A 12,702-nucleotide genomic window follows, 5' to 3' on the forward strand; every position below is an offset into this window, starting at 1 on the left:
TGATAATGATATAATTCATATTGAAATAATTTTTCTCTCTTTCTGCAGCCCCCGCCTGTCCAAACTTCCTGGTTGGGTTTTGAAAGATGGAAGCACGTTTCTGGACAAGGTACTATATTGATGGTTAGAATTTTCTTGCCATGCAGAAAGCTACCTGCCAGGTTAGGAGCTTGCACTGCAGGAACAATACTTCCACGCTGACTCATCACAAAGGTTTCTGTGTGTACCCTTACCAGCCATGATGTCCTTGTAGAGCAGAACGTTTTGAAACAAAATGCTAATAGCACCTATGAGGCTTTCAGTTTTCAGAGGTAGCCTAGCTTTTTAAAAAATCCTCTTAAAATGCAGAAATCATCAGTATGAATATTTTCTTATTTCATGGAGCTCCGTAAATAATAGTGCTTTGCCTTCTCAGAGTGCCTGTTATTCAACAGTCTCGCTTTTCTGACACTAAAGCTTCATAGCATGCTTATAAATGAGGTTGGTATCATACCCTTTTTTAGGCAGGACAACTATGAGAAAGTGAATGGTTTGCCCATGGGAGGTCTCTTATAGAGGAAAAGCATGTCTTTGGCCTCTGAAATCACAGAATCAGAGAATCCTAGAATGGTTTGGGTTGGAAGGGACCTTAAAGACCATCTGGTTCCACCCCCCTACCATGGCCAGGGACACCTTCCACCAGACCAGGCTGCACAGAGCCCCATCCAGCCTGGCCTTGAACACTTCCAGGGACGGGGCATCCACAGCTTCTCTGGGCAGCCTGTTCCAGTGCCTCACCACCCTCAGAGTGAAGAACTTCTTCCTTCTATCTAATCTAAATCTACCCTCTTTCAGTTTAAAGCCATTGCCTGTCCTTACTTCCACCCTCTGTAGGCTTCCTTTTTGTGTTTGGGTTTGTCCAGGAGCTCCTCGATCATCCATGCAGGCATCCTGGTGTTTTTGCCTGACTTCCTCTTTGCTGAGATGCATTGCTCCTGAGCTTGGAGGAGGTGATCCTTGAATATTAACCAGCTTTCTTGGGCCCCTCTTCCCTCCAGGGCTTTATCCTATGGTACTCTACCATCAACATGTGTTCTGCTGTTGGACACAGCAGGGAGGATATTATCTCCAGCCTCCTAATTCTAGGACGCAGGACTTAGCTACATGAGAGACACAGAATTTGTCTTTTTTCCCCTCTTTTCATTGCATGAGTTTTGTAGGCAGAATTTATCTGGGGCTTCAGCCAAGACTAGGCACTGCAGTGTCCAGCTCGATCTGCTATAGGGGAACAATGAACACAAAACTATGTCAGATGTTAGTAAAATAGGCAGATACATTTCAAATGTCTGCAGCAATAGGTATCAGTGGAGAAAATACTGTTTTAATAGACTGTTCTCTATGTGAACATTAAAGGAAAACAGTAATAATAGTTGCTTTTGTAGGGGACTTTGAGGTGGACAAAATGGATGGATCTGATTTTTACAGGCAAGGGAGCTGAAGATCATAGATTAAAGACCTGATTTTTCTTCTCATTGGAGACAAAAGAAAGTGTATAGGCAGCATTTCTGTTAGTAAAATAGTAACAGCTCTATTCAGAGCACATGCTAACTGGCAATTGCAGAGCTGCAGAGGCCCAGTGACAGGAATGGAGTTGCCCAGTTTGAATTCCCTGGAATTTGTTTCTCCTGAACCCCAGCCTTGGTCTCAGAGTTTTGCACTCCGTTCTGTCCAAAGAACGGATAGGCTGTCAGTATATTTTATAAGTGATGTATATACATTTCTGTGGTACTGCTGCTGCAGTGTGTGCTCAGGAGAAATCTTCAAACTTGCACATCATCAGTGGAAATCATGTGTTAAAAATTCAAAGGCAGCATCTCTTACCTTCACCTTGACCATTGTAACTGCTTGGAATGGTAAATTCTTTGACCCATACTGGAAAAAGGCAAGGGAAGGAGCCAAAGGGGGATGTTTTATCATGTCGGGTGGACATTCCTGTTATAGCACTCTCTGGGTGACAGTTATAAAACTTAAGTCCTGGAGAGGCATTGAAATTTGCTGCGATCTAGTTTTAATCATTTTGAACTCCCTTGAGATGAGGTTAGGAGACTTCTGCCACTAGATGTAATTGCTCATTCGTTATTAGTTGGCAGGTGCACTGTAATTATTAAGAATTGGATTCAATCTTTAATGCTGTCAGTCTGAAGCTGACTGAGCCCACTCGCTTTGGGACGAGCAAGAGAAGCATCCACAAGAGAAGGCAGAGTGGGTGACAGGTAGCCTGTGAGGTGTGTTAGGACTAGAGCTGGGAATATTTTTGTTCCATACATAATCCTGAAGAATGTGACTTTTCATGTGACAAAGATTTCTGATGTCAGCCTTGAAAAAAGAGGAAGAAAATAGAGGACTAGAGATCCAGTAGAGAGAAGTCTTAACAAAAAGTGCCACGTGGCGCTTAGCTCCCCAAAAGATGTTTCATCAAATGCTCTGAGACAGGGACTAAAAATTGTATTCTGCTCCTAATAAGACAGAAAAGTTGTGATGTTATTGGGAACCAAAACTAAATTCCAAACTTGTAAGATAGCCAGGGCACTCTAAAGGTGCTGTCCACACCTTCCAGGTCAGGAGAGCAGCAGCTCCGAGAAGAGTGGTCTTCATTACCCACTTTTCAGTTCGTATTTTACTTTTGGTTCTGATAGACAAAGTCAACTTGTATTGTTAGAGATTTCCCAGCCAACACATCTGCAGTTGGAAGAGCAGAGAAAACGCAGCTTCACAGGACAGCACCTCCTTCGTGGCCCCAGCAAAACCAGCCAGTGGTTACCAGGGTCTCTTTCCTTACCTACCAGAGCGCTGCCTCTGTTCCTCCAAACGAGGATCTGATCCCTTGAAATACCCAGCAGCCTCATCTCGCATGAAAGCAATTTCAGCACATTTACTTACAGCAAATTGTATCTAGAAGAGGGATAAACATAATGTAGTAACGGGCTGGAAATTACCTGTGATAAAGAAAAGGTTTTGAAATTGCAAGATCTGCTGCACTGGAGTAACATTGCGTTGTATTTTTGTGTCTTCTCTGTTGATGTGCTTTTCTCACAGGAGCTAAAGGAGTGCTCTGGCCATGTGTTTGTAGACTCTGTGCCTGAGTTCTGCTTACCAGAGGTGAGTTTGTTCAAAGCCTTACTGAAAAATGTGACTCCATTCGATCATGTGGGAGAAAATTGCTAAATTATTATTACTAGACTCATGCTAATTTATTAGTACTCGGTAAATAATACTACTAAAACCCCTGTGTTGTTAAGGTGCCTCTAGTATCTGTGACACTGGAAAAAGGATGGAAACAGCCGTGTTCAACAATGGTTTTGGGAGATCTGGAAGGTCTTCCTGAGCAGATCGATATCTCACAGAAGAATAAGACTTAACTGTCCCTTTTTATGGGCCTTCCAAAGACAGTATGACTGAACTGGACTTGATTATGACAGGATACATGTGCTGATCTAGATAAGGGCAGTGAATGAAGACAAGGAAAGCTGCTTGTCTCTAACCACAGATGCATGACCTGCCCAGTGGAGCTCCCCCGGGGAGCCGACCCTGTGGTTAGGGCACTGTGTGATTCTGCGGGGCTGCAGTCACACGTGCTGTTCTGCCGGCAGCAAATTTAGGTTAAAAAGTTTTGCTGCCTTCTTAGCTATTCATTACTGCCTCTTGGAGGGAAGAACTGTACCCTCATATCCACTGACAGAACTGCAAGTAGCTGCTTCTCAAGCTGTTTTTTTCAGGAATACCTGGGTTTTAAAAAAAAAGAAAGCAAGACTATTGAAAATGTTTGAATTAACTGGGCTTACCTGACTGATCAGATTAACGGCGTATATAGGAGAGCTGAAAGAGTAAAAAGCTGAGCAGAGAGTGAACGATGGGGAATAGTCTGGGAATAGTATCCTCTTTCCTCAGCTGTGTTCAGACTGTGATAACATCACTTCTTTCATTTCATGTTGGGATGTTTTCTCTGTCTTTCAAAGACAGAGACGATTGCTTTTGGGCAGGGTTTTTTTTTTTTCCTTTTTGCCTGACCTTGTTGACAGGAGGTAAAAAACACTCCTGGAGGGTTGTTGTCAGCTTGCTGGGCTTCTGGCGATAGTGTTTCTGTCTGTTGATTCCAAGAAACTCACCTCTTGCAGCTTCTGACTCTTGTCATCTTGATTCTTCGAAGCAAGTTGGCAGCTCTGGTACTGGTTTTGGCAAGTGATATCAACAGATCTGTGTGCAATTGCTTGTTTTCCCCAACAGAAATAGTTATAATCCAATCACAAAAAAAACCCCAACCTAATAATTCTGGGTTCTTGTGTGCTTTCTGGTTACTGTCGTGTGGAAGGGAGAGATGTAGGAAGCATCTCTATGCCTAGAAAGTGCAATTATGTCCCAGATCTTGGGAAGGGTGGAGTTTATGTTCTGGATTCCCTTTGGAATTGAGGCCATGCACAGGAATGATAATCTGCTGGGGTTTAGGGTGCTTCAGCTAGGCTTTCTGGTTACTTTGTTGGGCTGGAAAATACCCACATGTGTAGCTCTAAATATGAGTGCTGGGAAGTCGATGCTTCATTGTACCGGTGTCATCACTGAGTCTGTTTTCCAGCAGCCCATGTTACAACTAGAAGACAGCAACCAGCTGCACATGTCACCATTGTAGGGACTTTACAAATGGCCTCCCGAATGCTTCGGTTCCCAGAGTTCCCAACAGATGCCAGGTCCTCTCTGCAAGCATGAGGAACAGATCTGCTAGTGATTCACAGCTCGCATCTCTAGCTTCGCAGGCTCCCCTGTCTGGAGGAGAGTTCAGATGTCATAGCCGGCCGAATGCATCAGCAGAGTAGAAATGCTGCTGGTGTTTGGCAGCACAGTATAAGAAGGAGCTTGTGTGAAAGAGGCTTTGTCTTCTTCTTTGTCTCCTTCCACGCCACTTCTTTTGAAGAAACTTGTCTGCAAAAGCAGTTAGTTTGAGAATCACAGTATCACTTCCAGGAACACCATTGCCAAGGAAAGCCAAGTTTTGAATGTAATCCAGAAGCCACAAGGTGATAAGAGGCTGTCTCAGCAGCAGAGTACACTTCCACATGTCAGAGTGCAGGGTGCAGCCCTCTCTTTGCTTGGCAACCTTCTGGTCTCTCTCACTTCACATTCAGGAAATATTTTTAAACCTCTTCAGTTCATAGGCACTTTTAGTGAGATTGCCGCAAGTCCCAGGGAAGATTTTACTTTGTTTTGGTTTTGACACCCTTTTCCATCCTATTAGTAAATGCTTCTAGGATGCTGAGACGTGGGACGCTTAAGCTTGGAAAGTGGTGGTCTGTATTCTCCTGATACAGGGCTGGGATTCAGCTCAGTGCTGAGTGACTCCCTGTTTGGTTCTCTATGGTCTGGATACGGCTGAAAACCAAGCCATGAAGGACCAGTGTGGTGGGAGCAGGAGTCAGCAGACTCTTTGATACCCCGTAGTGAGTGTATTTCTGCCTGGCAAGCTTCGTAAGATAAAAGGGTGCCCTGCCATGAATCTGAGGTTGGTGTTTCACCTACCGTACTCAGCTTGGAGATCATGCCTCCCCCGTCAGCTGTGATCATGGATTGAAACCATGAACGCTTAGCTGTGAGTTAAACAGCTTGTCACCAGAGCACTGTGTCAGCCCTCTGAAAAGCTGAGTGACCTACTTTCTTGCCTTTTTTATTCAAATTGCTGGACCAAGCCTTGTAATCAGATAATATGTGCTTGATGAGTGTTGAATTCCATTAGCTGCTCTATAATAACTGAGTTAGAGGTCATATATCTTGTAAATTTCTGACTTGACACCATTTGTGTTGTAGCATTACCAGTAAATATTTCTAATTAAAATTCCTTTAACAATGTGTGAAATCTTCTTTCACTCTCTGAACCGCTGTCTTAACTGTCACATCAAAACAAATTGGACCCACCCATCTGTTTTGTTGTATCCTATGAATGAGCTTAATCTCCTGCCGCAGAAAATGTGAATGATAAAGATGCCAAGCATTTAGTTTGGGAAAATATGAGAATTATTGTAAGCATATGAATCAATACAACCTATGTTCATCTCTCTCACTTTCCCGGAGTACAGTACCATGTGCCACATAAAAAATACGAGACACTCTGCTAAATCGCTACTGCAGAAGTTTTGGTGTCTGCACAGTGTTCCTCCCTAAGGAAGCACGCACATCAGTTCTTTGATAAAAGTGTAATCATCATGCCTCTCTTAGTGGCAGCCATTTCATTACATGAAAGACAGACAAACCCAGGACATGGTTTCCTTTTCAGATTTGAGAAGAGAATAACTTTACGCGGCTTTTTAAATAAATCTTGTCATTTAAAGGAAACATTAATCTTTGCCACAGCTGAGACGTGCCCCCCCTATTTTTTTTATAAACCAGTTACATTCCTGCAATATAAAGTTTAAAAAAAAAAAGAACAAGAAGTTTTTCTGCCATTGCTTAAACTGCATGAAAGGGTTACATGTTGCTTATCTCTTTCCTCTGTTTCCAGACTGAGCTGCTTGACCTCTCCACGGTAGATGTAATCTTGATCTCAAACTATCACTGCATGATGGCATTGCCCTATATCACAGAGTACACAGGATTCACTGGAACAGTGTATGCCACGGAGCCCACTGTTCAAATTGGCAGGTAAAAAGCCCCTTAATATTCTCTACTCCTCTTTCATCACTGCTAAGGAAAAGGTGTAAAGGACAATATGGGTTAGAGGAGTGGTGTCTAATGTTCCGAAGAGGCTCTTAGGCAGTAGCTGAACGCCAGCCAAGTCCTTAGTGCTGCAAATGTGTTAACTCAATGTTTCCCAATCTCTGGAACCATCTGTCTTCAACATTTACAGCAGGTGCTTTGTGTTGAGTCCAGGCAGTAGATGTAGGATAGTAGATCTTGAGTGGACTGAGACACCTTCAGCACCAATTGCCACATAGCCAACTTCAAACCTTCAAAACCCATGAATCAAAGATTTCTCCTGCTCCTCTCTGCTCCCCTAAAACAAAAGAGGAATCACCAATCTTTTCAACAATAAATGCCTTTAAGATTATTGCCCTGTAGCTTTTCAGCATTTGAAATTCATATAATCACACTTTCCTCTACACCATGGAAGGGAATTTGAGCTGGCTTCGTCTCAAATGACAGTTGAGATACATAAGCTCTGAACTCCAAAGAGAAACGCTAAGAAAAACAGCAGAAATATGAGACTGAAGCAGAAAATGTAAGACCTGACGATGCAGCCAAAAACTTAATACTTGGTCACCAAATTTGGCAGTCTTTTCTTACAAAGTTGCCTGTTGATTGGATAAGTCAATACCAAAGGCTGCAGGTTTGGCCCTCCACGAAGTCTAACTGGCCTTGTGCTGTGTGCATCTCTCATGCAGAACAGCTGCCATGTTCAATAACTAGAAACCAGATTAGCCCATGGTATCTGAACTACTCTGTAAGCACTTTCGGGCAGGAATCTTTGTCTATTAAAGGTCCTATGCAAACTTTCCCCGCCAGAGTAATTCTCCCTTTGTGTAAAAACAAACAGAAACTGAAGGCCCTTGTAGGAGAAAGGAATTGTATAAATATGAACTAGTGGTAGACCTCTGGGGTATCGCTGGCCCATAGCTGAAGATAACAAGCGTAGTCTCGTTGGAGCGTATACTGGTGTGGCTCTCCCCACCCCAAGTAATTCCAGATGCCGTTCTCCTGCAGTTAAATCTGTCGCTTCCTACCTGCAAGGGGAAGCATGCGTACAATTACAAACGCTGTTTAGTTTTGGGCAGTGAAATCTGCAGTGCCAATTTTTAATGCCTGACATATTTTTCTGTCTCAAATGCTGTATTGTGCATTTGTAGATGAGAAGAGGTCACTGTGACAGTGTGCTTGGTTTCTCTAAGTGATAAACAGGCATCAGCTAACGAGTTTTCTTTGTATATTTTGTCTCATTCCATATGACAAGCAGTCAGTAATGAAGAAAACATCTTGTGCAGCAGGAGAGAGATTTGGGAGTTCCTCTTGTCCTGCCACTTTCCAAATAACCCATAACCCAGTGGGCCAGATCCTCTGCTGTCGCAACCAGGCAGACAGAATTGGACTAGCTTGAGCTTGAAACACAGTGCGGAATCAGGGGTAGTATATCGCAAGGGTAATTGCTGCGATGCCTCTGCGGGAAGAACCCCGCTTTAAAACTGCCTAATAGTGTTACAATTTACGTGATATTTTGGAAACATTTGGGACAAAGTTCTCTCCTGCGTGAAAGGCTGCAATACTAATTTAGTTATGATGTCTTTTCAGACTCCTCATGGAAGAACTGGTGAATTCCATTGAACGTGTGCCAAAGGCTCAGTCTGCCTCCATGTGGAAGAACAAGGAGGTACAGAGGTAAGGAACAAGCCACTGGGAAAGTGCGACTGTCCTAAAACACTGACCAACATTTAGAATTCACTGTAATGATGGGTCGGCTGCCACCATTTGCGATTGCTACTCCTATTAAGTAGGAAAAAAAAGAGGTGTACACTGTGACTCCTTGGGTCGGTTCTTTCTTTCATTGTTTGCACCTTGTTGGTCTTCCAAACAGCCACACAAGTTTGATTCTTGATGGAAGACTTGGTAACACAGAAGCCTCCCCTGATCTCCCCTCACATACTTTAGCTCCATGATGGTAGATAAAACCAGCAGATTTTTCTATTAACATCATAAAACGTTGTTGACATTAGCAAGCTATTTAAATTTAATTATATTGTATTAGAATAATTCTACGTTAGAATTATATTTACATTCATGTTTGCTGAAATGCTAAGAAAGTCCAGACACAACTGTTGGAAGTCGCTGGTGGCCAACCACAGAGTAGTGCTACATTTCTTCCCAGGGCTGCAGCCTCTTTTATGCTTAGACAACAGAGGTGGTTTATTTGCTTTCTTTCAAAGCTTAGAAACAAATTGAAATTTGAATAAAAAAGGTTGGTTGGAAACTCCATGTCCATCAGTTCATCTGTACGTAAAAACAAGGTGCTCAAAATTGAGATCTTCTACATGTAAAATTTTGAAAGCCTGTGTAATCTAAAAATTACCCATACAGTTCATAATTGCAGATAATGCTTTCTTTGGAAATAAAAACAACTTTAGGTGCACAACATGTTCTGTGGAGGAGACAGTTTCGTTATTAGCACATATTAAAGATAAGGCCGGTTAATTAGAAAGTTATTTTTAAAAGCTACTTTGTGCATTTTTAATTGATCTCCCATTTTCTATTCCTAATTCTTAACGTGGCTTGATTTATAAGTTTACTAAAAATGAATTATTTCATACATTATAAAAGTAGTCTTGACATTTTCCAATACCACAAGGCAAAGAAATTAAAAATCCAAATTAACATAAGTTCAGCTATATATTGTACTCCCCTGCTGAGTTTAGGAGCAGTCTTATCTCAGCACTGTAACTCTCACTTCTGAAGAAGGCAAGTAAAACACAGATGTAAAACAAAACTAAAGACAGTAAAGTTGATAAGGATTTTGTGCTGGTTGATGTATACTCTGATCAGAATAGTGGGTTTTATTAATTTTGGAGTCCGCTGGCCTGACCAGAACCACTCCTGAAGCTCACAGTGATGTGAAGAGAGAGGACTGGAGCCGTTATTCTCGTCACACTACTGCATGTGTTCTGTATGCATGGTTTAAAGGAGGATCATATATCTCAGAGCTCATTTAATGTCACTTTCCTGGTGGTCGTATTTTAGAAAAAGTGCTGTCTAGCACTTTGTGTGCTGTTGGCTATTCCAGAGGCGAACACAGAGCGGTGATCTTTGTTCTGATTCAACTGCTATAGAAGGCTAGAGTCTTTTTGTTGGAGCGGTGTTTAAAATACATTTCTCTGTCTTATATTGCTTGGCAAGTACCCCAACATTGACGCTTCCTCCGTGGTGCATCAAGTAGCTGTCGTAATGGGGTACCAATGGAGGTAGGAGGAAGGTATAAGAGCCCACCTCGGGCACAGACAGGGCCAACCCTTCTGTCCCACTCACAAGACCTCTGTAGAGCACAGAGCACTACCCCAACACCATATGATGTTGGGAACCTCGATCAGACGGCAGGTCCCTCAACTTTCAGTAGTAAAATGCACACCTTGCCCAAATATGAGATAGAGGCAGGGCAAAGAAATGCTATGCTAGTGGGGATAGCAAAACATAACCAGTAGCCCTGCAGCCTTTTGCTGACAACAGTCTACGTATCGTAAACTCTGCCTTGAGGCTGATACGAACCAGTGTTGTCTGTGAGCTGGAACAGGGGGACGAATCTGAATTCCCTTTCCAACTGTGCCCCACCTGTGCTCTGAGTTTCCCCCTTCAGCTCCCTATGCTTCTGTGAAATGGAGCTCCTATCCGCCATAGAGGGTGTACAGGGACTTAATGTTTGCAAAGTGTTTTGAGATTCCTGGTGACAAGTGTCATGCAAGCGTGAATGGAACTGATTATTATAGCGTGTGAGCAAACATCTACTGATCCACAAATTAACACCTGGCTAATAGCACATGCAGGGTTGGACTGACATCCGTTATTTAAGAAAATGTGATCCTTGGTGATTTTTTTTTTTTAATACTTGCCTGTTGCTAGAACAGAATACTTATTACTTCTGAGTCTAACTTTAATTTTTCAGGCTGATCAATCACCATTACTGCTTTACAGTTCAGCTAGTTCTACTCTGAATAGTTAGTATAAAACACAAAGTATTATTATCTTCATTAGATAAAGCATTGAAGCATTTTAAATGCAAATACTGTGTAAAATATAATAAGTTCATTATAGTGGCTTACGTTTTTCCATTATCAGATCCACTCTGAACTAATTGCTTAGCAAGCTTTATTACCATTGGTTTTTATTTTAAATGAGCAATCTCATGGAAGCTCTATAGTTGCTCAGCCAGGGTATCTTTCACGCTGGTTAGGATTCAGGGGGCTAAAGAGGAAGTTTGCCTTATGAAAGGCACTTTGTCAACTACCTGTTTGATGGTTTCTTGTATCTTTCTATAAGGTGTCTGAAACAGGCTGTTTCCTGAGGCGGAGTAGTGGACAAGAGAGGCTGGTGTTCTGATCGAGTTGGGTCCTGCCATCCTCCTCTCCCTGCAAACAAGAACATGTTATGTCATATACTAAATGTTATCCTTTGCATTGAACGGGAGGGACTGTCTCTGTGCAGACACCCAGTTTAAGAATACAAGCCTCTGAGTTTCTTAAGCATAAATTTTGTATACTGACCACTGGACCACACTGCTTCGCGATGCCTTCCTGTTTGTGGCTGTAGGTTGGCTGTCCCGGCATCTGCCCACATACATCTGGTTGTTATGAGGTGATCCACGATAGGATGTTGCCATACTGTTAGTAGACTCACTCCAGACTTTAAAATATCCTCCAGTAACTTCCTGTACAAATTATAAAAGCATAGGTGACAGGCTGAATGCCAGCAGGGGCACATCTGAGGAACCAGCAGTCCTCGTTGTCTCTGGGTGCCGCTCAGCAAAGAATGAAACCACTGGAGACTGGTGCCACTGGTCTCTGTTAGGGACCAGAGTATATTTACAGCGTAGCCACAGAGTCAAGGCTAATAGAAACTTACTTCAATCGCCAAGGACAATTCCCCACTTTTGTCCATTACCTGGAGATACATTCTCCTCTTCCCAGAAGAGAAGCTCCTGAAAGCATCCAACACTAAATGCTTCTTATGGTAGGTTAAAGGCTTTTACAGGCAATTTGCTTCAGTGCAGTGGTGGACAACTATCCACGTCGTTTGGCCTTTTGTTGCTTATGACTTCCCAAAAAAGACCTTGAACGCTTTGTTTGTTTCCTTGAGCGCAGTATGCTTTCAGCCAGCATGTGCTGGAATTACAGTTATCGCCCTAGACCTGTACAGCAGTCTTGGCAATAGCTGGCCTTAATCCTTTCTTCAGTGTCTTAAATTATGGAGGAGTTCACTGACCTAGTAGATATAACAATAAATTAAATTCCTTTAAACAAATTGATCAAAGAAACTTGACCAATTTCCATAAATCTTTGGAAATTGGTTTGAATTAGCCTTTGATTTAGCATTGGTTTAATATACAAAAAAAATCCTATTCTTCTTATGCATTTGGCAGCTGTGCTGCTTCCTGCCTCGGTTCATGTTGCTAAGGAAGATTTATTTCCCAGAAGTTAGCCATCTCTCTTACAGCCTGTGACATTACAGTTCACTTCTTCCCTTGACAACGCTGCCCAGCTAACTTGCAATGTCTGTGAAGAGCAGAATGGATGGATTTTACTTTGGTGTAAAACATCTTAAATACTTCCGTGTAGGGGATTTCAGAGAGCTCTGCAGTGTCAGCTAAAGTATCCTTGCCAGTACACTTGGAAGGCAAGTGGGGTGTCTGAGTTGAAGGCAAAGAAACTGAGGTGCAGGGGCATGTGCTCCTGCAAGACACTGGTGACAAAAATGAGACAAGGGCCAGCCTTTGTTCATGGTCTGGTACCTGTATTTTAATCACAAGATTGTGGCTTACTTTTGTTTTCAAATTTTTAGGATATGCAAAAGAGGCACTGATCCAAGCTCCCAGTCATCTTTACCGGTTCTAGTGGTGCATTTCATGTTGACATGTCAGATCAGCCAACATCTTTCATCAGTGGTGAAAATACCACAAGAGTTGCTATAACACCTTCATCACAGCTACTT

The 12,702-nt window shown here is 42.5% G+C and overlaps 1 protein-coding gene across 4 annotated transcripts in view; it reads left to right on the plus strand.

The window, feature by feature from the left end:
* Positions 1-12,702, plus strand: part of INTS9 (integrator complex subunit 9) — a 73,271-nt gene that overhangs the window by 9,050 nt on the left and 51,519 nt on the right. For all 4 annotated transcript variants that reach the window (XR_014227659.1, XM_082306859.1, XM_082306860.1 and 1 more), the window contains 4 exons: positions 49-109; positions 3,076-3,138; positions 6,524-6,663; positions 8,305-8,391. Coding sequence is in view for 3 of the 4 variants with exons in the window: in XM_082306859.1 (XP_082162985.1) it covers positions 49-109; positions 3,076-3,138; positions 6,524-6,663; positions 8,305-8,391 (351 nt within the window). In the remaining variant the exon portion in view is untranslated. The remainder of the gene's footprint in view (positions 1-48; positions 110-3,075; positions 3,139-6,523; positions 6,664-8,304; positions 8,392-12,702) is intronic.

Source organism: Platalea leucorodia (genome assembly GCF_965183815.1).
Source record: "Platalea leucorodia genome assembly, chromosome: 3".
Lineage (NCBI taxonomy): Eukaryota > Metazoa > Chordata > Aves > Pelecaniformes > Threskiornithidae > Platalea > Platalea leucorodia.